A 25,840-nucleotide genomic window follows, 5' to 3' on the forward strand; every position below is an offset into this window, starting at 1 on the left:
CCATTGTACCCTCGACTCCGGGGGATGGGCGGGCCCCCCGGACGGCACGCCCCAGAAATCCTGCTGCTGAGGTACAGCAGGGGTCCTCGTGTTCCTCACCCACCCCACCCCCGGCTCTAAGCTCCCTTCCCGCGCAGCCCCTGATGGAAGGGATGTGCAGCGGGCGGGGCTGGGGAGAAGGGGGGACAGACGGAGAGGCACGACCTTGTAGGCCCCTGGCTGCCGTAGCCAGCCCAGCGTGAGTTAGAGCAGCCCAGGAGCTGCCCGTGTAGGGGCCAACCCTAGAACAGGGGGCTTAAAGCTGTCTCTCCCCCTCCCCTCCAGACAGCGAGGGGATCAGAGATGCTGGCGTAGGGCTAGGGGGATTGAAAGGTCTCTGGGGGGAGGGGAAGATCTGGAGCGAAGCGGGGACTGCTGGAGGGGGAGGGTCAGAGGGGAGGCTTTAACATGACAAGACTGAGTGCATAAAAAATTCAGTTTTACTTAAAATAACACAAAATGCCCCCTCTGGCCCTGGGCTCCAGGCCGACTCCAGGGCAGGCAGCAGCAGGATGCAGGGGCGAGGGAAGCCATGGGCCGTGTGCGTTCTCCTGTGGGGCAGCGGCTCTCTCCACGGGGGGGCTACCCAGCCACGGCAGCTCAAGCCTTGTACTGCACATCTGTGGCTACCAACACAAACCCCTGTGAAGACAAAATGGCAGGCTGAGAGTCCGTCCGTGTTTAATGACAGCAGCTGTGGGGTAGGAGCGCTGGCCAGATGGGCCGCAGAGTCCCCCAGCAGGAGTCGCTGATGGGGTAGGTGTGAGCGAGCCCCCTGCAGGACCCAAGAGCAGGGGCACCATTGCACCATTGGGGGGGGGGGGCAGAGGAGCTCTACCGCCCCCCCCCCCCGCAAGTTTCGTACCTGAGGTCTGCTCACAGCACACATTCTAGCCCCAGGTGGCGCGCCGAACTGCCATGGGATGAGTTCGGTGCTGCTCCCAGCTTCTGCCTTTGCGGCAGGGAGTTTGTTTATAAACAGAGGCCAATTGATGAAGGTAACAAAAGACTTGTCATTACATTCAATTAAGGATCAGTAGACGATCCTGAAAGCATTGCCAGGCACTCCAGTTAAAACATAGGAAACAAAAGGTAGGAATAAATGGTGAGAATCAGGGCCGGCTCTAACTTTTTTGCCGCCCCAAGCAGCAAAAAAAAGCGCCACCCCGCCGTAACACTCCCCCCCCAGCGCCGCCCTGCCCTGCCCCGCCGAAACACCCCCCCACACCAAGCGCCGCGCCGCCGAACCCCCCACCGCCGAGCGCCACGCCGCCGAACAGCCCCCGCCCCCCGCCGCGCTGCCGAACACCTCCCGCCGAGCGCCGCGCCGCCGAACCCCCCCGCCGAGTGCCACGCCGCCGAACAGCCCCCGCCCCCCGCCGCGCTGCCGAACCACCCCGCCCCCGCCGAGCGCCGCCGAACACCCCCCTGCCGAGCGCCACGCCGCCAAACAGCCCCTGCCCCCCGCCGTGCTGCCGAACACCCCCCGCCTCCCGCCGTGCTGCTGAACCCCCCCGCCCGGAGCACCGCTGAGCGCCGCGCTGCCGAACACCCTCGCGCGGAGCACCGCTGAACACCCCCTGCGGAGTGCCGCGCCGCCGAAACCCCCCTCTTCCGCCGAGCACTGCACTGCCGAACACCCCCACCCCCCGCGGAGCGCCGCACTGTCAAAGCCCCCCCCGCGTGGAGCGCTGCCGAAACCCCCGCGGAGCGCTGCGCTGCCGAACACCTCCGCCCCCCCGGAGCGCTGCGCCGTCGAAACCCCCACCCCCTGCCGAGCACCACGCCGCTGAACACCCCCGCCCCCCGCGGAGCGCCGCACTGCCGAAGCCCCCCCCCACGTGGAGCGCTGCTGAAACCCCCGCGGAGCGCCACGCTGCCGAAGTGCCCCCCCACGCGGAGCGCCGCCAAAACCCCCACGGAGTGCTGCGCTGCCGAACACCCCCGCCCCCCGCCGAGCGCCGCGCTGCCAAAACCCCCGCCGAGCGCCGCCGAACACCCCCTGCCAAGCGCCGCGCCGCCGGAACCCTCCCCCCCCCCGCCGAGCGCCGTGCCGCGCTGCCCCCCGCCACCCCAAGATTGGCCGCCCCTTACCAGGGGCCGCCCCAAGCACGTGCTTGGTTGGCTGGTGCCTGTAGCTGGCCCTGGTGAGAATGGAGAGAGGGACACCCACATCTTGAATACTGCCTGCAGATGTGGTCGCCCCATCTCAAAAAAGGTATATTGGATTTGGAAAAGGTTCAGAGAAGAGCAACAGAAACAATTAGGGGTATGGTACACTTTCCGTCTGAGGAGAGATTCATAAGACTGGGACTTTTCAGCTTGGAAAAGAGACGACTAAGGGGGGATCTGATAGAGGTCTATAAAATCATGACTGGTGTGGAAAAATGGAATAAGGAAGTGTTATTTACTCCTCGTAACACAAGAACTAGGGGTCACCAAATGAAATTAATAGGCAGCAGGTTTAAAACAAACAAAAGTATTTCTTCACAGTCAACGGGTGGAATTCTTTGCCAGGGGATGTTGTGAAGGCCAAAACTATACCATTGTTTCCCAATAAGAATTACATAAGTTCCTGGAGGATTGGTCCATCAATGGCTATTAGCCAGGCTGGGCAGGGATCCAACACCATGTTCTGCATGTCCCTCACCTCTGTTTGCCAGAAGCTGGGAATGGGCGACGGGATGGATCACTTGATGATTCCCTGTTCTGTTCATTCCCTCTGGGGCACCTGGCACTGGCCACTGTCGGAAGACAGGACACTGGGCTAGATGGACCATTGATCTGACCCAGTCTGGCCATTCTGATGTTCTTATGTAGACCCCAGATGTATCTTCCCCCTGCTGTAACTCACTAGACCCCACTCCCCTCCCAGAGCTGAAGTAGAACCCAGGAGTTCTGACGGGGTCTCTTTCCCCGCAGAATTTTAGTAACAGAGTAAGAATAGACATTACAATTTTAAACCTAACCAGTGTCCCTTAAGTGACTGGCCACAAGATGTCAGAACATGTTGGTATTAGAGGTGAGTGGGGCTAATATTGATTTAATTTTCTTTCTTCTATATAGGAATTAGAAACAGTGCTCCGTCAGATAATTGCTAAGTTGTCTGCCAAAAAATAGGAGAGTTTTCAGGTAGCCCCTGGAATCACAGTCAAAGATCCCCCCCCCAATCTGAAAAGACACCTGGCCATGGGCTTGGGGGTTCCCAGTGCAGACACTGGGAACGACATGGAGCCACGGCCATGGCTGATCCCTACCTGGTTGATTTTGACATGGGGATTCAGCAGGCTGAGGTTATAGACGCTGGGCAGAGGGAATCCTTTCTTCAGCTTCTCTGGGGAGACGAAAGGAGCCCTGGTTAGGGGGGAGGACCCAGAGCCCGTGGGCGGCCGGGAGGGGGACTGCTACCCCGAGAGCAGGGACACGGGGTGCGGAAATGTGGCAGGACTCACTGTTCGCCATCGGCAGTGCAACCATCCGCAGCGCAAGCTTCAGCAGGGTCTCCAGCGTCTTCACCTGCGGAACACAATCCAGCTGGTGAGAGCTGCCACGGTGTGGGGCAGAGCCCGGCTCCATGGGGTCGGCGGGGCCGTGCCCTCTGCTCCTGAGTCTGTGTGGGCCAGGGGGCACAGCAGCTGTCTGTGTGCTGGGGGGACACCATGTGACCCAGCTGGGCAGTGCCGGAGAGGAGCTGTGTGTGCAATGGCCAGGCGTGGGGTGCTAACGGTGCTGGGGTAAGTGTGGGAACAAGGGGAAGGAGAGGCTGTATGTGAGTGGGAGCGACTGTAGGAGGGAGGGTGACAGGCTGTGGATGAGTGTATGTGGGAGCGGGTGTCATGCCACTGGGAGTGACAGGCTCTGAGTGTGTATGTATACTGTGTGCACACGTGTAACTCACACACCTCCTGGGGGTGGTTCTGTCCCATCTAGTGGCACCAAGGCCACTTAAGGTTAATTAATCTATGCCAGCCTTAGCTGAGGGCCAGGCAGCTTTTAGCTCATACAGCAGAGGCTCATGCACTAAGCTCCAGAGGTCCCAGGTTGGATCCCGCCCGCTGACGACCGGGGTCTGTCGGTGTTACACACGCCCAGTGTGTCGCGGGGGTGCGCTCTAGCTGCACTGCTATCTGCTTGGCTGCTGTTATTTGATACTGGCAGTCAGAGCTCAACGCCCCGCGGTCCTCAGGCCAATCTCCCCTGGCAGTTCAGTGGCAGCTTTGCTGAGGAAGGGCTGCGCACAATGTACCCCTGGAAACCGCCTCGTCCTACCCTTCCCTGCCGCCCGCCCAGCCCCTGCTGCTGGCATGGCTCACCTGGACTGAGCCGACATGGGACCGCACCACGGACAGGCTGAAGCTGTTGGAGACACAGAGACAAAGGTCAGGGCTGAGCGGGGTCTCCCCACAGCGGTAGCGGCTCACAGTGTCCCACGGAGCCAGGCCGGGCGCCGAGGGGGAGGCTGAGCTCAGGAGACGCAGCGCGGCTGGGAGGGCTCTGAGTTGGGTTTCTCGCTGGGTGGGGAGGAGCGGGGGTAGAGTGGGGCTCCCAGCTGGGATGGGACCCCCAGGGCTGAGACCTAAGCCCCTGGGGTGGAGGTGTCCGGCTGGGATATAAATCCCAGATTGGGGCCGGGGCTGGGCTATAAACTCCAGGGGATAGAACCTCTCGTGGGCGAGGGCCCCTGGCTGGGACATAACCCTGGGCTTGGGGGCAGGGGAGGGAAGGCTCCAGACAAGCCCCAGACTCACTCAGTCAGAGCCACGGAGCCCCCGACCTTGGCTGAGTCGAGATGCAGCTGCCCGGCCAGGCTGGCATCCTGCCAACAAAGAGAGACGTTACTTGGATTCTTGTTATCAGCAAGAGCAGCTAAAACATGGCCCCGGAGGCCCCACAATATCCATCCCCTCCCAGAGCGCAGGGCCCCAGCCCTCCCCCAACACCCCAGGTCCCGGAGAGCTGGGGCCATGCCAGCCCTGCACCCATACGCCTGGGCCCCTCGGAGAGAGGGATCCAGGATGCCAGGCGAGCGGGCCCAGGGCTGTGCCCAGCACTTACCAGGTCCAGCAGGAAGGCCGAGGCCAGGGTGGCATTTGGCAGGACGACGAAGGCCTCGGCTGTGCCGAACAGGGCCAGGTCCAGGCTGTCCGGGCGGCAGGTCAGCAGGGGCTGCTTGCGGGCAAACAGGTGCAGCTCCATGGGCATGTCGGGGTAGAGCTTCTTCAGCTGAGCCAGGGAGAGCAACAGAGCGGCCCGTGAGATGGACAGAAACAGCCAGTGACCAGCCCCGAGCCAGAGAGACATCCCGCCGTCCGGGGCACGGGATACCATCCTCCCCCCGACCGTGCAGCCTCGCCCCGTCCCCCCGTACGTACACCCCGTGTGTACATGGCCCTGAGCCCTAACTCACACCCTCTGGGAGTGCATGACCCCGACCCTTGGCCATGGGCACGTGACCCCCTTCCCCTCTCCCTTCGCGGGCGGGGGTCTGAACTCCCAGAGGGCCGAGGAAGAGTCAGGATGAGCACAGCCTGTCCGTTATGTGTGAGCCAGCCTGGGAGCCCAGCCTTCTGGTGCCCTCCCCAGGGTCGGGGTTTAACGATGCCAGGTGCAGCGGGGAGGGCACAAGAGCTGTGTAGAACTGATCAATGAACTTGTTTTTAATTGTTCACTTTATTAATGTAACTTCATAAGTAAAGTTTTATGAATGAAACAACATTCATTCATAAAACCGGTTTCCCCAATAACTGGCTACTTGATAATTAAGCCACTTGTTGAGCTCCTAAGTCCGCTGCTGCTCAGCTCAATTAAGCTGCTTGTTAAGGGCCACAGTTGTTCAGCCGGCTGCCTTTGTAAGTTTCACTATCAATCCAATTCCTGCTTAAATCACTGAGACTTGCACTGTTTCAGGATTGTAACTTCTGTTCACCATTCATTACACTTGCCTACATTGTAACTTCTGTTCACTGTTTGCCATCCACTACACTTGTCTATACTGTTGTGACACAGTAGGGAGCGGGCAGATTTGACCTGGGAATGTTGCAGGGAAGTTGCATTGGGGATGGGGGACTTCCCTTGAAGGAAGCTACCTGAGCTGTAACCTGAGCCAGGAGGGGGGTGGGAGAAGTGACACCTTCTGCCAGGGAGACTGAACAAAGGAGAGGAGGAGCAGAGGGGAGGGGGGAGAAAGCTGCTGGAGGAGTTTTGGTTTGGTTTCAGTCTTGGGCTGGGTGGTGCAACGCAGGGAACCCCAAGCTGGGGTCTAAGCTCCCTAAAGCCCCCAGAGGGACCTGGCAGAGGGGTTCTGGTTGTACCTACACGCTCTGCTTGGGACCGTGTTCCTGTCATCTAATAAACTTTCTGTTTTACTGGCCGGCTGAGAGTCCCGGGGAATCGCAGGAAGAGGGGTGCAGGGCCCTGACTCCCCCACACTCCGTGACAATTGTAACTTCTGTTCACTGTTTGCCATATTGTAATTCAAACCCCATTTTAAAACGCTCACTCCATTTTGTAAAAGCTCACTGCTGCAAACCTTCATTGTTGCAAACCCTGCTGTAATCTTATTAGTTTAGTTTAGATGTGTGAATGAGGTATGTATGAATGATGGAATCAACCTCCAGCCCCAGCCTGTCCTGATGAAACAGAGTTCAAACACCAAGGGCTGAAGATGCAGACAACAGCCCTAACAAAGTAAGAAGAGTCCACCCCAAAAAGAGAAGAACAAAGGTACAATAGAAGGAAGATCAAAGCCAGGTCCCAGGCTGAAAGTCACGGGGTGATCAATCACCAAAACCCAGAGGCAGCGTGACACAGCAAGACCCATAGACTCTGAATTCAAACTAAAGCCTACAAAAAAGGATGGGTGAGATGGGAGACTTTGGAGGGTAACATTCTACTGCCAACATGGAAGGGCATCGGTGCATGCCCAACAGAGACCCTGCCCTTCCTCGTGCCCAGCTTTCCTGGCCAGTTACCGCCACAAGCTACCAACCCAAGCTACATTCAGGACTGGTAATTATCTAGCTAGCAGCCGCAGAACATTTGGTGTGTGTGTGTCTGTGTGTGTGTGTATAAGTATTAAGGTATTAGCTAGTGGTTATAAATCAAATTGTTATCATAATAAATGTGGCATCTTTGTCTTGCCCCCTGAAACGATCCTGTGTAGTTTTGTCTGCATAACAGCTGCCCCAGCTGACTCACCTCTGGGAAGAACAGCCCCACGCTCTGTGTGTTCAGCCGGACGGGGGAGTGCTTCGGGATCTGCAACACAAACACGCGAGACACCACGTTGCTGGGGGAGCACGTGCCAGTGCTTGAGCAACGGCCACCCGGGACAGGCGGGGGAGGCTGCCTTCTGCCTGGAGCTGCTCTGCCCTCAACTCCCCTAGGGCTGCCACCTCTGGGATGCAAAAACCCAGGACATCCGGGATGATGCTGAGCCCAGAAACCTGCCAGCTGGCAGCCTGCACTGAGCACCCGTACAGCTCTCCCAGGTCAGCAACCTCAAACGAGGGCCGAGCCTGGGAGAACCTAGACGGGTGGCAACGCTGCGGTCCCCTCCTGGGCACGGCTGGGGCACGCTGGCTTTGGTGCTGCACCCGCTCCGTAGATAAACAGCCTCCCCTCCAGCCAGCACTGAAATCATATGGCAAAATCTCCTGCAGCGACTGGATGCAGCTCTCGGGAAAGATTGGGTCTCCTGGGGGAGCTGGACAGGGCCCATGGGCTCCTGAGCGTCACCCTATTCTGGGGCTGAAAGAGCAGGGGGAGCGTTCACCGCACCAGTCATGGAGGAAGGGGGAGATGTCCTGGGAGCTGCTTAGCCAAATCAAGGAGAGGAGGGGGCTTCCCGCTGCTCCCGCCCAGAAAGCAGAGTGGCCACTCCCTCGTCCTACATCGCTGGCTGCCCCGGCGCCGTACCATGTCGTCCCTGAAGTTTTTCCGCAAGGCCCCCGCCGTGAAGTAGACGAACGCAGCCGAGTTGGCCGAGAACTCGGAGAGGCCGAGGAGCAGCATGTGGTCACCCTCGTCGGGCAGCAGGAAGGGGGCGGGGGAGAAGGGGCTCTCTCTGTGCTTGCCCACGCCATAGAACTCACCCTGGAGGGACGGACACAGGACATGTTACGCGCCACCCCCGGGGATGGGGCGACTGCTGGGTCAGGCCTGGGTGGGCCACTCAGGAGACAATCACAGCAACTGCTGGGCAATAACGTGGATTTGGGACTCAGCCACACGTGTCTGGCTCTGCCGGCATGTCCAGGGCAGTCCACAGAACAGCAGATCTGCTTTAGCCCAACACAAGTCACTAGGCTCAATGCAAGGGGGACGGGGGCACTCTCTGGCCTGGCAAGACAGGAGGTGAGAGCAGATGATCTAATGTCCCTCTGGCCTGAGGTGTCACAGGGGGCCTGAGAAAAGCAGGAAGCTGCAGGCTCCATCACTCCAGAGACAGGCAATCAGCCCTAATGGGGAGCGACCGAACCTGACTGGGGTCAGGGGTAGGTGTGGGTCCATGGAGGGGCAAGTCGCACTGGCAGCTCTGCCCAGGGAGGAGTGCAGTGCCCAGCCAGCGGGACTGCACTCTGCGTAGGCAGCACTGCCAGCAGGAGAGGCATAGGTTTAGATGTTCCCACTTTGCCCCTGAAGAGCAGATTTTCCCTTTACAAATGTCCCTTTTTCTCAGCCCAGGCAGTCGCTTTATTGCTTGGCAGGTGTCCTGCTCCCAGCAGATCTGGGCCAGAAGACGTCCACAATGTTCTGGGAAGTCTACCTCCCCCCTGAAGGGAGCCCGGTGCCCAGCCGGGCTGCTTTACCTTCAGGTCCATGTCTCCATGCTCCCTGGCAATCACTGGCTTGTTCACCAAGGAGTAGTCAATTGCAGCAAAGGGGTCGATCTGGGCAGAGACTGCAGGGAAGCCAGAGACAGAGGAACACTGCAGTACAATCCAAAGCGGTGAGTCCTCATATCCCCCAGGTCAATAGCGCCCAGACAGCTCGTCTGAGTCAAGCCCGACGCCCCCTGGAAAAAGCTGGGGGACCAGCCTGTCTTTTTTCATTTCTTCTTAATCACCAGCTGAGTTGAACTCGCACCCTGGATTCAGTCTGAGCTGCCCGTTCCCGTCCTGCTGCCTCACACCCTGATTCCCCACCTAAGGATTCCCTGATATTTGCCCCAATTCTCAGGCTTTCAGACGACTCATCCCATCTGCCCCCATGTTGCTACAGGTCTCCATGGCTCCCAGTTCCTACCTTGCATGGTCTTCAGGACTCGCTCCAGATCACTGATCCCTTTCCCGAGCTCAGGACAGAGCTGGATGGAAAAAGAGAACATTACAGATTCAGAAACCCTTTCCCAGAGGAAAGAACAGGCCAGGGGCTCTTGTGGGGCCATGGAGGAGCTGTTTTGACAGAAAAGCAGGATCAGCCATAAGGTGAATGGGGAGGGTGTGTGGATACGTTCTCATCAACTCCTGTTTAATTTCCTTCCGTCCTTTCCTTGTCGCTTCCTCAGGTTTAGAACACTGCTCTGGACAGAATGGCCTTGGGGTTCTCAGCTGGGTTTCAACTAGAAACACTGATACAATCCCCACCCAGGAGCTGCTCTCCACTGCCCCAGGACGAAGAGGTGTCCAGCATGACACACAGGGGCAGGGATGGTAGTGGGACCATATTTTGCCCCATGTACCAGGTACGTTAAGCAGGAGGCCTGAAGTGACCTGCACTGGTACAATAAGGCTAAGTGTAACACACTGGCCAACATCTCGCTCTAGTGGCCTGATCCAATAGTGGATAACAGCCTACCATGCTGCCAGCGAGTGGAGTTACTCCTTTAGCTCAAGCGAGAAAGGTCTGTGCCGCTGTGCTGAAGGTGTAGGAGCAAGCCCTGCTGATAACGTGTGTTTGGAGGGCCTTGTACCCAGCAGCTCCCCTAGTAGCAATGAGCGAATGAGTTTAGTGCTTGGCAGGAGAGGCCGGGAAGGAAGACACTTGTTCAGCATTTGCGGATCTCACCCTCCTCCTACCTCCCGAGTCCTGGCAGACAGGGCCGGGGAGCTGCTCTCAGCAGTGTGAACACTCACCTGCCTATTTACTTCATACCGCAGGGGTGCCTGGAGAGCCCCCGTGAACAGATTGTAAAGCCAGCTGTGGGGAGAGAGAAGGAGAAGAGTCAGTGCTTAGCGCAGAGCTATGGGCGGGGGCTCCCGAAGCACTCAGCGCTGGCCCAGTTCCGTAACACTCCCAGGGCTGTCTAGGGCAGCACCCAGAGCATTGGCAAATCCCACTCTGAACAGTCAACCTCTTCAAAGCCTTGGGACGAAACTCCACTGCCCTCCATTCACTATCAAGTGCAAGCGCTTGCAGTGGCATCTTCCTGAGTCTGCAGACAGCCTGAAACCACAGCTCTAGGGGATGTGACCTGCCCCCATTCATCTCCAGGGGATACTGACATTTATGCCTATGGTGCTGGCTCACCACGACCCCGATTTTCAGTGATCTAGGTGTGTCACTGTCTGCCTAGTTTGCACAATTTCAGACTGGGTAACTGCACGTGGCAGTGGCCAAGCAAACAGGCAGGCTGCGCACCGGCCCTGCAGAGCCCCGCGTCGCCTTTCCCCAGGTCTGAGGCTGAGGACAAGAGTGACTTGGCCCGTTTCTGGCTCACTTAGTACACAAGGGCCATATTGTAACCTCCCTCTTTGTGCAACTCTGCTATTGGCCAATGGGAGATCTGGGGGGATGGAGGGACTTGCCCCATATGTCATCGGCCTGGCCACAGACCGTAAGTAAAAATGTAGTTTGGCCTCCCACGGCAGAGTGACTCTGACACCCTGACCTAGAGGAATAAAACCATGGACATGATCTGGTCCCAACTCCCCCTCTAAAAAGACTGCTCTGAACCTGCCCCCATCTCCCAGCCAGCCCTGCGGTCCAAGCCTCAGCGTGGTGCTTTCCACAGCAGGTGCAGCCAGTGAGCAGGCCCGGGCTCTGTGGGATAGAGAGGCCGTGATGTGCAGAGCGCAGCCCCCCCCCCCCCCCCAGTGAGCGTGCCCCCCTGTAAGGGGGCTGACAGTATAAGCAGCCTAGCTGAGCCCAGCTCGGGGGTAAGGGATGTAGCAGGGCCTCAGAAAGCCAGAACTCACCTGGCTCCATCATGGAACTTCACAGCTAGCCTCCCGATGCTGGAGCGGCAGTTGGTGCTCCACACCTGGGGACGGCCACTGTCATCCCTGCTCACCCCCAGCTCGGTGGAGAGGGACAGGTCGCTCACGCTCAGGTCAAAGGAGCCGCTGTCGGGTCTGGGAAGGGAGGAAAGCACAGGGCAGTTTAGCACCTGCCGGCTAGTGGAGCTCGGTCTGCCCTAGCTACGGGCCCAGAGGCTGGGGTGAGAGCCCCAGGGAGACGGCACTGGAGAGCGGAGTCGGAGCTGTACCTGCAGAGGGAGAGAGCTTCCCGCACTGCCCTGCGCTGCAGGGACTTCCTCCAGGGGTTGGGGGAGCAGTGCCCCCAGGACCCATCCAGGCCTTGGCCTCTCTGCTCAGCTGCCCACAAGGCTGCCAGCTGTGCCCGTGGTTTCTGTGAGGGCAGCTGCCCCCCTAGTAGCTGCACTCAGCACTCCTTGCCCAGAATGTGCCACTACCCCAGCACGGAGTCGTCACCTCCTTTCCCTACCTTCTGTTCCATCGCCCCAGAGCAGCACCTCCCAATCTGCCCCTCCCTCCCTCCCTGTACCTGTGCAGCCACGGAGGGGAGCCAGGGCATGGCAGGGGAGGTTCCCTCTTGCTCCTTTCCCTCCCTTCCAGCTATGCTCCTGCACCAAGGTTCAGGTAGCAGGAACACCCCCCAGGCTGTGTCACCGATGGCCCCGGGGAACAATATGTCCGCAAAGGAGAAGGCATCTGGTGCTCCCTTCCCTTGGTCCCTTTAGCAAAGGGACTCGCATCTTTTTAGACCCATTGACCAAGCGAAGAAATGAGGTCTCTGCAGGGCTTGGGGCCCCCAACCAATGCCGGGCCCTGTGGGGGGGCTAAGGAGCTGGTAACCGTTGCAGGGGGATCAGTGCTCTCAGCACAGGCAGGAAGGAGGCTCAACGTTACCCTCTTGGGGTTGCACCGCAGGGCGGCACTGGAGACAGCAGCCGCAAAGCGGGGCCCTGTCCGACTGCTCCCCGGAGCAAAACTGGCCTCTGCCCAGACCCTGTGTCAGCATCTCTAGTGCCAGCGCCAGCCCCCCTGCCCTTCCCACGAGGCCACGGTCAGGCTGGGCAAGTCACATCTGCAGGTGCGCGCCCCAGAGCCCCCGCCCAGTGGAGATGACCCAGCTCTGGTTATGGTGGAGAACAGCACATGGCATCGGAGCTGGCTCTGGCCCTGGGTGGGAGTTTGGGGAGCTGAGGGGAGTGTGGAGGTGGGGTCCCCGTTGTCCCTGGGGCTATGGAGGGCTCCAGTGGCCGCACCAGCAGCGGAGCAGCTCTTACACGAACAGAACTTTCACTCGCCAGACACCGCGGAGCTGGATGCGGGCATTGCTGACCACGAGCCTCACGCCTGTCCCCTCGGAGAAGCTTACGACCGACTCATTCAGCTGCAGCTCTTGAATCTGGATCCTGCGAAGCAGCAGAAAGACCCATCAGCCCGACTGCCCTAAGGCCAAATGCTCCCCCACACGCCCCAGGAACAGCTTGTCATGGGGACCTCGGGAACTCCCGGGAACCTCTGCCACGCTCCACAGTGTGTGTGTGTTTGGGGAGCAGGGGGGCTGTGTGTGTGTGTGTGTGCACGCACACATCTGCATATGGATGTGTGTGTGCCTGTGTGTGTGCATGCAGTAGGTGTGCATATGTATGTATGTGTGGGTGTTTGGCCACAATTTTCAGGAGAACACTCGGGGAGCAGCACTGGTTTTAGCAACGTGGGGAAAGGGACATTTATTGCAGCTGCTGCATCCTGGGAGTGTGGGAGAGAGAGAGAAAGCAGGTCAGATCTATGGGTGTGTCCTGTGTGTGTGTGTGTGTGTGTGTGTGTGTGTGTGTGCGTGTGTGTGTTAGAGTGAGTCAGGGCAGAGCTCTCTGGGTGGGGTGTGAGACAAGGAAGCAGGTCAGTTGGGATCACCTATGCAGGGGAGATGAGCGTGTGGCTAAGAGGAGGTGAGAGACACTCACAGAGGGAAGGCGGGGGATCGGCCTGAGTGGACTAGGTGTGAGGGAATGGGAGGCTTTGAGAGGATTTGTTAGCGGAGGAAGTTCAAGAAAAACACTCAGGTGCCTAATTTCTAATGCACCTAAACCAGCTTCATGCATCGAGCTCCAGCCCTGGCCACCCGGGTGCAGTTTGGAGTCACAGCAGTTGAGTGACGGTGGGCACTACCCAGAGGGCAGGACATCTGACTGATCTTGGAGGCAAAGGTTACAGGTTCTGTGAAGCAGCTCATGGCTCAGAGCCCCGGCACCGTCCTGCGGCCAGGGTCACTGAGCTGGAGGTAAGACTGTTACAGAGATGGCCGGCAGGGACAGTCTAGCCAGCTAAAATACCCATCACCGCAGCATCTGGGCACCTCACCATCTAATTGTAAGTGGGGGAATGGTCCCACTATTGTGGAGACCTTTCCTGGTTTATACACTACCCCGGTGAAATGGGCTAGCGAAACGATCTGAGTCCTTGCTCCCACTTCCTTTACACATGGGCCTGCCTGACCTCAAGGGCTCCCCTCCTCTCTCCCGTGTGGCAGAGTCCTCGTAACCCCGACACGGCTGGGCCCAGGATTCCTGGGGGGCTGGGCCCCTAGTCTTGTCATGGTCACGTCGAACAGGGGCTAGGGTGTCCCCACTCCGGGGCACTGTCTCTGCACCAGACACTTCCCTGCCCCATTGCTCACCGCACTGAGTTCAAGCAAATACAATTTTTTAAACAGCAACCAATTAAAAAAAACGGGGTAGGTGAAAGGGAAACATGTCACCCTGCCCCGTGGGCCTGGGGCACCACACCCGGCCGTCTCGGGGGCGCAGGGACGTTCCCAGCCTGCTCCTCGCAGGGCCCACGCCCCTGCCCAGGCCCTGGCTGCGCTGCCATGACACCGGGGATTACACCCTGCTCTGGCGGTGCCACACGCCCGCAGGCGCTAGGGGGAAGGGCCCGTCCCCCCAGCCTCGCCCCCGTCGGAGTCACGAGCCCCTCCCAGCCCGGCCTGCAAGGCCTCGTGCCTGGGGCCTCCCTGCGCTGGGCCCGGGGCCCGGGGCTCCTGGACTCCCCAGCCGCTCACGTGCCCGGCTCCGCATGGCCCCGGCCCCGGCCCTGGCCTCAGCCTCAGCCCCAGCCCCACTCGCACCCTGCCTCCAGCTCAGCTCCCGGGGCTGCTCCTCTGGCCCCGGCTCTGGCCCTCGCTCCCAGCCCATCCGAGCTCCTGCTCTCCCCTTAGCTCTGCCCCTCCGGCCCGGCCGTTCCACCTCACACGGGACACCACGCTCCTGGCTCCCTCATTGGCCTGGCTGCCCTGTCAATCAGCCTGACCTGGAGCATTGCCCTCTCCCCATTGGCCCTGGGGACTGTCAGTCTTAGGGTCCTGATTTCCCATTGGCCCTCCCCCTTTCTTTTGGTACTGGGAGAGGACCAACCAAACAACCCGCACAGAGTTTCAGTGCAGGCCCAACAGTCCCCTTACATAGTGCACGTGGCCCAAGGACACACAGGCAGTCCGGGGTGGAGCTGGGATTGAACCCAGCTGGTGCCTGCACCACTGGGCCACCCGACCGCAATACCATGGTGCCAGGCAGCCCCGACCCCGCAGCTGAGAACGCCAGTCCCGTGGCATGGAAGGGAGGGAACACCCCCCCCAATGAGATCCCGCCTGTCTCCTGCGGGGTCGGGGCCCCAGGGGAGTGACAGGCCATGGCGGGAGGGCATTCTCTCATTCCATACGGATGGATGGGCGGATGTGTGAGGTGGCAGCTCCTGCAGCACTAAACCGGCTTACGTTGCCCATGCCCAGCCCCGAGCGACTCTCATCAAAGGACTCAGGAGTCCCCGTGACGAGCCCGAGCTGTCCGGTGCAGAGGGCCTGGGAGCCCCACTGATTCGGGGGGGGGGGCAATGAGTGCGTTCCTGGCCCCAGCACCAGGGAGAAGGAGCCGCGCTCTTACCTGGACACGGAATAGCCCACGTCCCCGATGAGAGGGATGTTGTATGAACCATTCAGATCCGGGAAGTGCTCCTTCTTCAGCAGTGACTTCACCGCCTCCAGGCCGAACTGCTGACCTTGAGTCAGAGAGCAGGCTGGGGTCACGACAGGGCCTACGGAGAGCCTCCAGGGGCCGTGGCAGGGCCCACAGACAGCCGCCGTGGCAGGGCACTGCGGGGAGCAGCTTGGGGCTGTGGCAGGGCACTGCGGGGAGCTGCCAGGGGCCGTGGCAGGGCACTGCGGGGAGCAGCCGGGGGCTGTGGCAGGGCACTGCGGGGAGCTGCCAGGGGCCATGGCAGGGCACTGCGGGGAGCAGCTGGGGGCCGTGGCAGGGCACTGCGGGGAGCAGCCGGGGGCCATGGCAGGGCAGTGCAGAGAGCAGCCTGGGCCCGTGGCAGGGCACTGCGGGGAGCAGCCAGGGGCCGTGGCAGGGCACTGCAGGGAGCAGCCGGGGGCCGTGGCAGGGCACTGTGGGGAGCAGCCGGGGGCCGTGGCAGGGCACTGCGGGGAGCAGCTGGGGGCCGTGGCAGGGCACTGCAGGGAGCAGGTTGGGGCCGTTGGAACAGGAAGGCGGTGACAGTCTCACATCCTCCCTCCACACTGCCCCACGGCATGCAGGGGAAGGAGTGCTCTGGGAACGTTCCCCAGGCTGGCTGAACCAGGTCTTCCCCCTCTGCTATACAGCACTGCAGAGAGCAGCTTGGGGCCGTGGCAGGGCACTGCAGGGAGCAGCCGTGGTGAGGCTGCTCCCAGAGCGTGGATCCCAAGGAACTAGGGTGACCAGATAGCAAATGTGAAAAATCGGGACAGGGGGTGGGGGGTAATAGGAGCCTATATAAGAAAAAGACCCAAAAATCGGGACTGTCCCTATAAAATCGGGACATCTGGTCACCCTACAAGGAACAGATGCCAGCCCGTTTCCGGCTCCGAGGGAGAGCAGGGCCCTGGGGATGTCTCCGGGCTGAGAGCACAGGCCACAATTCCAGTGAAAAACAAACAGGGTAATAACTGACCGTACTCCAGGCCCTTCTGTGTTACTCTGCCTTTCAGGCCGGCATTGGTTCCCTCCACCCGACAGCAAGCGCCCAGCAGAACAAAGACAAATGCCCAAACCATCCTCTAGGACCGGAGCTGGGATCCTCTTCACCACCTGGAGCAGGGAGACAAAGGCACGCGGCTAGCAGCATGTGACAGCCCAGCGCTCCCAGCACCCATCCCACAGCTTCCCATGGGAAAGCTACAGGCCTGGCGCTTGCAGCACGGGGCTGGGTTCCCAGCTCAGCTCTAAAGTATGACTTTGGGCCAGTCCTTTGCCGCAAGAGACACGTCCATGAGAAACCACTTTTCTCTCTCCCCACGGAGCAGCTTGGCAAGTCTGGAACAGTGAAGACAGCCTGGGGACCCGTGAATACAACCCTAGCCAGTACCTCAGCTCCTGATGAGACCCGTCACTCCAAGTGCACACCCGGGATAAACCCAAGACACGACGACCCCCACATTTTATATGGGTCGCTGGCTGGAGAGGACACGCTGTGATGTCTGGCCCCCTCTGATGACTTGGCAGGAAAGCTTTGTCTCTTGTGCTTTCCACTGTTACTGATACTTGCAACAGAGCCGTTTTTCACCCCGCCTGTGACGCTAAAACGCTGTTCCTGCGGCCTGCCATCGAAACCGCGTCCTTTCCCCACACAGTGACTCAAAGGGGAAACCAAGAGAAAGGCCCGGCTGATGGATTTGCCTATTTCCATCCGAGCCCCTGATTGCAAAGGTGTTTTTTTTTCTCACACAAGCTGTTGGGGGAAGCAGCTGCTCTTTGCATGAACACAGAATCCACACAGTCATGCACGTGTTGGGGGTTCATTGCTCACTGTTTGCTAGTTATGAATCACTCTCCAGGCACCCAGGCAGGCGGCAGAGCTGACGTCGTGTGCCCAGGAGGATGAGCGCTCACACTCCAGGAGCGAACAGTCCCATGACACAATCCCTGGGAATGGCCAGGCCCGATCAGACCCAGGTCCATCTTGCACAGTGACTCTAGCAGGGCAGCACCTGATGCTGCAGAGGCAGGTGGGCAAGGGGGATACTCTGCCCCTCCCTATTAGAATGTATTATTATCCGTGCTACCATAGCGCCTAGGAGCCCAGGCCTGGACCAGGACCCCCTTGTGCCAGGTGCTGTACAAACCAGTGACGCCCACATGCATGTTACGGGGGCGGCTGGGCAGGCCCCTGGTGGGGGGAGCCTGGTACAGGAGTTGGCCCCATGGCAACGGCGAGGTGAAGCAGCCCTTGCTGCCCCACTGCCCACTCAGATTTGGCCCTGCAGCCCCTCCAGGACAGGGGCCATGGCCCAAACCTGAGCAGTGCTGAACTCTCCACGCACCAGCTTGTAATTCCACTCACTCCGTTTGGGCCCTCCCGTCCCCTTGTCGGGATGGAGCTGGCGGTGGGTCCACCAGGGCTGCTTCTCCTCAACCCTGCTGGGGGCCTAACTCCTGCATCAGGGCTCCCTGCCAGGGGCCTGCCTGGCCTCACCCCACCTACAGCAGCCCCATCCGCTCTGCTCCACCCGCAGGTCTCACTCAGCCACCGCCTCAAGACCGGCTTCAAGTATGGGGAGCTGCATTGAGTGCCCACGCGAGGGAGTGGTCAGGAGGGGAGCCCTGGTGGGGAGGGGTGATGCCAGGGGGTTCAGTTGTGCATGCCGTGTGAAATGTTTCTGCGACACCCCAGGACAAACACAGAACAAAACGATGGTCCCTGCTCCAAAGCACCTACAGTTGTGGTGGGTCTCATCCTAGTCTCGAATAGAGATTGGCTGAAGCCCTGAAGCAGGAGGTTTGATAACCCTGCCACCATTCTATGCTAATCCTGGGTAGTCTTATTATCCATGAAATGGCCAATCCCTTTGTGATTCGTGCTAAATTCTTGGCCTCAATGGCTCCCTGTGGCAGTGAGTTCCACAGTCTCCTCTCACATTGTGTGACAAGCATTTCCTGCTATCAGTTCTGAATTTCCTACCTTTTAATGTCATAGGCTGTCCCCTTGTTCATGTGTTACAGGAGAGGGAGAACAGAGCCTCCGATCTCCCTTCTCTAGGCCATTTGTTATTGTATAGAAGTTTAAAGGGGACAGTGATCAATTCTTCGGCACGTCCACCGAGGGCAGGAGAAGAAGGAATCAGTGTGGGTTGCAGTTTAGGTTCGATAGTAGGGAAATCTTCTAACTCTAAGGAGAGGGACACACTGGACCAGATTATCCAGGGAGGTCGTGGAAGCCCCAGGAAGGTGTTTTGGAACAGGTTAGACAAACACCGCTCAGCGGTGGTCTAGGTGCACCTAATCCTGCCTCAGCTCAGCATGAGGCAGAGTCGAGCTGACCTCTGGAGGTTCCTCCAGCCCTACATTTCTAGCAGTCTGCACTCCTTACTCGCCTGCTCGCTAAGGCAGCGACCCCAGCTGGTTCAATCTCTCTTCCCTCCAGTTCTGCACTCTCCTGTGCGCCATGGGTAGCCATGGGGCTGTGCCATTGCGTGGAAAAGACATTAGAATATTCTCCATATTATTCCCTGTCCCATTCCTTAGGAACCCTAATATCTCAGCCGTGTTTGCGAACGCACTTGTGCTTTGAGCAGAGTCCCCATCACGCTGTCCACAATGTCCCCCAGGTCCGTCTCCCAGCACTTCAAAGGATCATAAGAACCTAAGAACGGCCAGACTGGGTCAGACCAAAGGTCCATCTAGCCCAGTATCCTGTCTGCCAACAGTGGCCAATGCCAGGTGCTTCAGAGGGAATGAACAGAACAGATCATCCTCAAGTGATCCATCCCCTGTCGCTCATTCCCAGCTCCTGGCAAACAGAGGCGAGGGGCACCGTCCCTGCCCAGCCTGGCTAATAGCCATTGACATGGCCCTAAGGGTACATCTACACAGCAACTAAACCACCGTGGCTGGTCCAGGTCAGCTGACTCAGGCTCGGGTTTCAGAGCTGTAAAACTGCCGTGTAGACATTCAGGCTTGGGCTGGAGCCTGGGCTTTGGGACCCCAGGACATGGGAGGGTCCCAGAGCTCAGTTTTTAGTCCTGCCGCCCAAGTCCCATGAGCCCAAGTCAGCTGACCTGGGCCAGGCAGGGCCAAGCTGTGCGTCTTTTTGCTCCCATATAGATGTGGCGTAGGTGACCAGCTTGGGACCAACTGTAGGTTCATTGGAGTCACATCAGCTGCTCGGCCAACATTTGTGCCTGATAAATGTATCGACACAAATCTGGAGCCGGGGACAAGCGACTCGTAGACAGAGCAAAGGGCTAAACTCAAAGTCAGTTAATTCACACCGAACAATTCCAGCTTCGTGAACCCTGGGGCCAAAAGATGTGCAAGCCAAAGGAAAGAGAGGGGACTGGGGAAAATCCCGGGGGCGGCCTTCCCTTCTGCTAACTGTCACACACAGAGCAACTCCCCTTCCCAGCTTGCAGCTAGATACCTGCCAAGTGAGCGAGAGGGGATGGGAAGAGCCACGGGACATAGGGGGATCAGGAGCCGTCACCTCTCAGAGCAACTTAATGCCAGGTAGTAACTGTGCAGCTGGCCCACTGGAATCACTGAGAAGACATCCATGGGCTGCAATGGGCTTTGGTCGGCTCCTCAAAGGTATTTAGGCTGCTGACGTCCATGGAAATCAGTGTGAGTTAGGTGCTGAGGACCTCTGAGGACCTGGGCCATGATGCCTGCGTATGTGGGAAGAGGAGCACCAGAAATACTTCAGCTAGAGAGCACTACAGCAGGTGATACCAGGACTATGGACCTGCTGGTGTGGTCCCCCACTCTGGCAGGGGACATCCTGCTTGGGGGGCACCTTGAGAAGGATTTTAAATGTTTGAAGGAATAATAACCACGCATATGCAACCCCCAGAGGCTGACGTCCGGGCCCCACTGGCGTCAGTGCGAGTTTTGCCATCGACTCGGCTCTTGGTTTGACGTCAGTGGGAGCTGTTCCCCAAGATTTGACCCCTAGATTGTGAGTGCCCACTTCCCTCTTGGCAGAAAGAAGCACCGGTCGTGCCAAGATTCCTGGCAGCCTTTTCAAATCTGTCACTTGGCAAATCTCACCTCCTGCGCCACGCAAGGCGCGGCTTAGCTACTGCGCATGTCTGATCATACGGACACCAGCACGCGCCCGGTCCTGCCTCGCTAGGAAGAGACCAGCTAGAGTAGAGTCAATGACGCTAGCCAAGACTGAAAAAAACTAAACTGGAAAATTGCGTCCCCTCTAGAATTACTGCCCCATAAGGAACCCTCTGAGGCAGCGGCCCAGTCTTAATAATCATCGCAGCTCGTACACACAACACTTCGTAGTGCTTCCGGAGAGAGTGTCTTTCCCACGAGGAGCAGAACCCCCCCTGCCCTCCAGCAATGTCAGAGGGCTTTGCCTCGTGCCATGCCCTACCAGCTTGACAAACACACGGGACTTTTCCACACCTTGTTTGCAGGCAGGAAGCAAATCAGGAGAGAGCTGCCAGACGCCCCGTGTTTCCTTGCAGAAAGGATGGAGGGGAGCACAGGCTCTCTGGGACTATCCAGCCATATTGCCCCAGAACATCCCCCTGGTATGTGTCTATCTCCAGATCTCACCCTCCCCGGACCCTCCTGACAATCACTTTGGTCTCCAAGCCCCGAGAGGGCTGCCAGTCACCAGACATAGGCCGTTGTCCACAGGAGGAAAGCCATTCTTTCTGCTTCTATCCCTGGCACTGCTGGACTCACTGGTGACTTGAGCAAGTCACTTGGCCTGGCTGGGCCTCATTACCCCAGCTGTAAAACAGAGTCAGCATCACCTATGCACCTACCGGCCTCTTGCTGGCTAACACGTGCCTGTTGAAATGTGCCAACTATTATCATAGCAGCGAACAAGTCCCTGATGGCCGGCTCCAGTCCCTGCTGCAGCCTGGGCGGTTATTGCAACCCCTGGGAGTCACATGGCTGCTCACCCGCTCTTCCTCCCTGTGCCGAGATTCCCCCCTGCTCTGGGTCGCCCACGCAGCGTGTCTTGACCCAATCATTCTGCGCAGCTATGGACAGACAATAACCAATAAGACGAGCCCTAGTCTAGCCTTCAGGTCCTGACTGCACTGCACAGCTAGATGAGTGAATTGTCTATGACCCAGCACGAGTCATCTGGGCTCCCCAAACCCTGGCTTAAACCTTCACCGAGCCCTCGCTGCAGAAGGAATGATGTTGATACCTGTTCGCTTCTTGGCTCCAAAGTCCTTGCGGCATCCAGACTGCTTGATTCCAGTGGGTCTAAGTCCCAGCACCAGGACAGCTCCTGTTCTTATAGCCTGTGTTGACATTCAAGGTTGCCCAAGTTCTTGACGGTCTGGTTGAACCAGAAAGGCGCCAGGTTTCCTTGCTCCTAATCTCAACAACACTGTCAGTTCCCGCACCTCCAGCTGAGTCACTGCCAGCCAAGCCGGATAAGGAGTGAGCGGAGCTGCCGCTCCCCTGGCATTGCGGGCATGGCCTCGCTCGCTGGTGGTTCACACCTAGGGGCCATGCGTCTCCAACACGCAAAGAAGTGGCCGGTCCCCGTGTTAGGCAAATCCCAGGATGGATCATCCTGTTAGAATCTGCTCTCCAGTACAGACACTGGCCAGAGTGCGCTCCAGGGCTGGGGGGAACACAAGCACCTTTGCATGGCATCGCTGCGGCTCCCCATCCAGAACTCCGTTCCCACGGACATCGCTTCCCTTCGGGCTCTTCCCACGTGCACTGTCTCCGTTCCCTCCACGGCTCCTTTCTGTGCACGCCGCCACCCTCGCCGGGTGCGCTTGCTTTTCCTTCCCTTAGGAACTATGGGCTTGTCTGACTGATTCTGCTGGAGCCCTGGCGTACCGGGTAGATTAGCCATGTCAGAAGAGACGCAGAGCAGTTTCGGCAGCCCGCAGCTGGGGGGAGGGGGGATGCTGAGCCAAGGGTGTGGGGACCGGGATACAATGCGGCTGTCCCCAAACAGGGTTCTGCCTTGCGATGGAGCCTGGAATGAGCCCAGACCAGACACACCCACCCTTAGCTCAGACTGAGACATGGATTAAACACAACTAGGTCCTTCTACCCGACCGGACCGTATCAGGCCTCACTCAGCCGCGCTTGGCCAGACTAGCTGCTGTGAAACCCCCAAACCTGTGTGTTGGGATCTTAGCCGCGCATCCCTCCCCAGTCCAAGTGACTGCTGGGCTCGGCTGCCGTCACCAGCCCATGGACCTTGGCCAGCAGAAACAGAGGTGCTGCAGAGGCTGCAAACTTGTGCAAAATGCCAGAAGATTTTTCTTTATTTCGAATATGACAAGGCCACCTATGTACAGCCCAAAGGAGCACCAGAGGCCTAAGGAGGGCTTCAGCCAAGGGGAGGGCTCACGGCCATCAAGAGAGGAGTTGGAGGGGGACTGAGTGAGCAACGGTGACCCCTTTCCTGGCGCAGTGTGACCTTAGCCGAAATGCAGCGGTGCTGTTTAGAGACTCCCTAGCTGCACATTCCCTGGGACCAGGGCTCAGCTCGTTGGGGTCCTCTCTGAGCCTTCAAACACTGCCTCCATCAGGGGCTGCACCTCGCTCACAAGCTGGGCAGGGAGACTTGAATCCTGAGGCCTGACTGTCCCCTTTGAAGCAAATGAAGAGTGAGCCTGGACCAGGGCAGGGGACCGGGCACACGCCTGTCTTCCAGCGCTGCACTGTGAGCAGCAGTTAGTGGGGGCGGGGGGAGGCTTTAGAGAGGCCAGATGAAAACTACATGCCTCCAAATGCCCCTGATTCACAGCTCCTGGGGCCCCACTCCCAGCAGCTTGCCCACGCCTAGAGCAGTGAGCGCTGTGTCACAGACTACGGGGAGGCAGTGCAGTGGCTGCAGGAGAAGCAGGAGGCCGGACTGTACCGGTGTGGAAGCTGCCTGCAGGGTCCGGCTGCAGCCCAGAGCCCCCGGGGAGGCGGCAGCTCATGTCAAGTGGGGTGAATCGGGAGAGCTGAGGAGACGCCCCCCTGACTCGGAGCAGTGGAGGGGGGCAAACGCCTCTGCTCTGTAGCACGTCGCAGAGCGCTGCACACGCAGCATCAGCCGCACTGCCCAGGTGACGGGACGTGCAGAGCAGGGGCCACTCAATCGCCATCATCAGCAAAGCCCTTGAGGAGCAGGGCTCAGACCTGCAAACGATTCCAAATCCCAAAGCACACAGGTTCCACTGGTGTCGGTACGGCAGCAATATGAAACCCACTGTCCTTCTGCCAGGGGTACCAGCCTCCCCCAGTGATCACTGCAGCACGCGCGAGTGCTGGGCCCTGGGGAAAGGGGGCATGGCCAAATTGCCTGAGGCAGCTTTGACTTGTTCCTTGTCTATGCAGCTGGGAGGGGCAGTGTGTTGAGTTCAGCACACACTGCCACAGTGGCGCCAGCGAGCCGGGCCCATGCTCACAAGGGGCCCCCGCCTGCTCCGCGTGCACTGCGCCCCGAGACCCGGCCAGCCTGGCCAAGGGCTCCTCTCAGCCCCCTGGCCCGACCCCAGTGCACCTCCGGCTCCGGGCCGTCTCTGCTTCCCACCACCTGTGGGGCCCTGCCTGTCTCCCCAGAGCTGAGCCGCCTGGGACTGGTGCAGGAGCCTGGCCTGTCTCGGTCAGTTTGGGGGCGGGTGGGGCAATGTGGGGGGGCTTGGCTGGGCCCCTCCAGGCAGGTGGGTCCTGAGGGAGCCCGGGTGGGGCAGGCTCTGGCCTGGCTGATCGCGTCACTCCCGAGGGTCAGTAGCGATTCCCAGGGCTGGTGGCGCTGCCGGCTCAGCCCGGCACACACAGCCGCCTCCCAGAAGGGCCTGTGAGTGTGGCCAGAGGCAGGGGTGGGGGAGTGGATTTCTGGGGGACCTGGTGGGGTGCTGGGCTGTGAGGGGGTGGGGAAGATGTGTGTGTTGGGGCACTAGGGAGTGGGGGTTCTGGGTGGCGTTCTGGGCAGTTGTGGTGGGGCTGTGGGCAGGGGGGCGCTGGGCAGAGGTGGAGGGAGTCTGGGGGGTGCTGGGCATAGCGGGGTCGGGGGGGAAGTGCTTGTGTTGGGCGGGGGAGGCTGTGTGGCACGGCATGGGCCTGCCCCCAGGGGAAGGGGCACGCTGGCACCAGAGGGCCAGGCTTTCTCCTTTGCTTTGGTTAATCTAACACACAAGTCATTCAGCTGAATGCTTGGAAAAATGTAAGTAAGGGGAGTGGCCCGTGGGGGGGAGGGGTTGACTTGGCCACACCTCTTTTTAGGAAGGCCACGCCCACTTCTTATTACCATGCCCCGGAGAAGGGAATGAGCCCCACAAATCACCTTCCCCGTCTGTCTGCAGCAGGTGGGGAGGCCGGGCTGTAACCCACCCTGGCGAGGGCAGGCATAGCTGGTGGCTTTTGTGTTGCCGGTGCCTTGTGCCCCAGCTGGGGGGAACAGGCCTCGGGTGGCCCCCGGGGCCAGGAATGGCTCGCGAATGCTGAGCACTGATCACATCTCTGACTCTAATGCCAAACAGCGAGGTCAAGGCAAGGCCAGGCCCTGGGCAGCACCTATCATCAGCTCAGCTGCCCCCTCCCCTCCCCGTTCGCCTGCCTCCCACCTGCCGGCCGCCCAGGGATTTTGCACAGGCAGGAGTGATGTTGAGCTAGCCAGGGGCCTTTTATCCACCTCATCAGGGACGCTGACATCAGAGCCGGGGAAAGACGAGCTCTTTGCACCTGGCAAAGCAACAAAAGGGCTAAAGGAGCCACAAAGCGGCAGCGATTGTGTTGGGTTTCAAAGGGGACGGTCGCACTAACCCTTTCCCTTTCATCAGCCTGAGGGAAAGAAACCAAAACCTTCAGGCCCAGCTCCCATCTCATCCCAGGAGCCCTGAGGAAAACGGTCTCTGAGCAGCCCTTCTCTCCCGTCCTGAGCCCTCTCTCTGCTCAGCCCTTGTTGGGATACAGGGCGGCTGGCTCTGCTATTTCAACCCCCAGCATCTCTCTTGCCCCATCACAAAAACAGGCTGGCCTCAAACGCCTCACCTCACTCGCCTTGTGCCGGAGGAGGAAGACACCCCCCCTCTGTACTTTCACCCCACACTCAGTCCCACCCTGGGATCTCTGGCCATCATAAGAACATAAGAACGGCCAGACTGGGTCACACCAAAGGTCCATCCAGCCCAGTATCCTGTCTGCCGACAGTGGCCAATGCCAGGTGCCCCAGAGGGAGTGAACCTAACAGGCAATGATCAAGTGATCTCTCTCCTGCCATCCATCTCCACCCGCTGACAAACAGAGGCTAGGGACACCATTCCTTACCCATCCTGGCTAATAGCCATTAATGGACTTAACCTCCATGAATTTATCCAGTTCTCTTTTAAACTCTGTTATAGTCCTAGCCTTCACAACCTCCTCAGGCAAGGAGTTCCACAGGTGGACTGTGCGCTGTGTGAAGAAGAACTTCCCTTTATTTGTTTTAAACCTGCTGTCCATTAATTTCATTTGGTGGCCCCTAGTTCTTATATTATGGGAACAAGTAAATAACTTTTCCTTATTCACTTTCTCCACACCACTCATGATTTTATAGACCTCTATCATAATCCCCCCATAGTCTCCTCTTTTCCAAACTGAAAA

At 59.1% G+C, this 25,840-nt stretch overlaps 1 protein-coding gene across 1 annotated transcript; it reads right to left on the reverse strand.

Moving 5' to 3' along the window:
- Positions 1-598: 598 nt before the first annotated feature.
- Positions 599-16,323, reverse strand: LOC135886024 (bactericidal permeability-increasing protein-like). Its single transcript, XM_065413916.1, has 15 exons — positions 16,221-16,323; positions 15,170-15,284; positions 12,512-12,640; positions 11,178-11,333; positions 10,116-10,179; positions 9,286-9,346; positions 8,850-8,941; positions 7,957-8,133; positions 7,237-7,296; positions 5,095-5,262; positions 4,788-4,855; positions 4,353-4,395; positions 3,492-3,555; positions 3,297-3,373; positions 599-681 (listed from the first exon to the last, which is right to left on the reverse strand). The coding sequence occupies exons 1-15, from the start codon at positions 16,321-16,323 to the stop codon at positions 640-642; spliced, it is 1,419 nt and encodes a 472-aa protein (XP_065269988.1). The 3' UTR covers positions 599-639.
- Positions 16,324-25,840: the final 9,517 nt, after the last annotated feature.

Source organism: Emys orbicularis, chromosome 12, assembly GCF_028017835.1.
Source record: "Emys orbicularis isolate rEmyOrb1 chromosome 12, rEmyOrb1.hap1, whole genome shotgun sequence".
Lineage (NCBI taxonomy): Eukaryota > Metazoa > Chordata > Testudines > Emydidae > Emys > Emys orbicularis.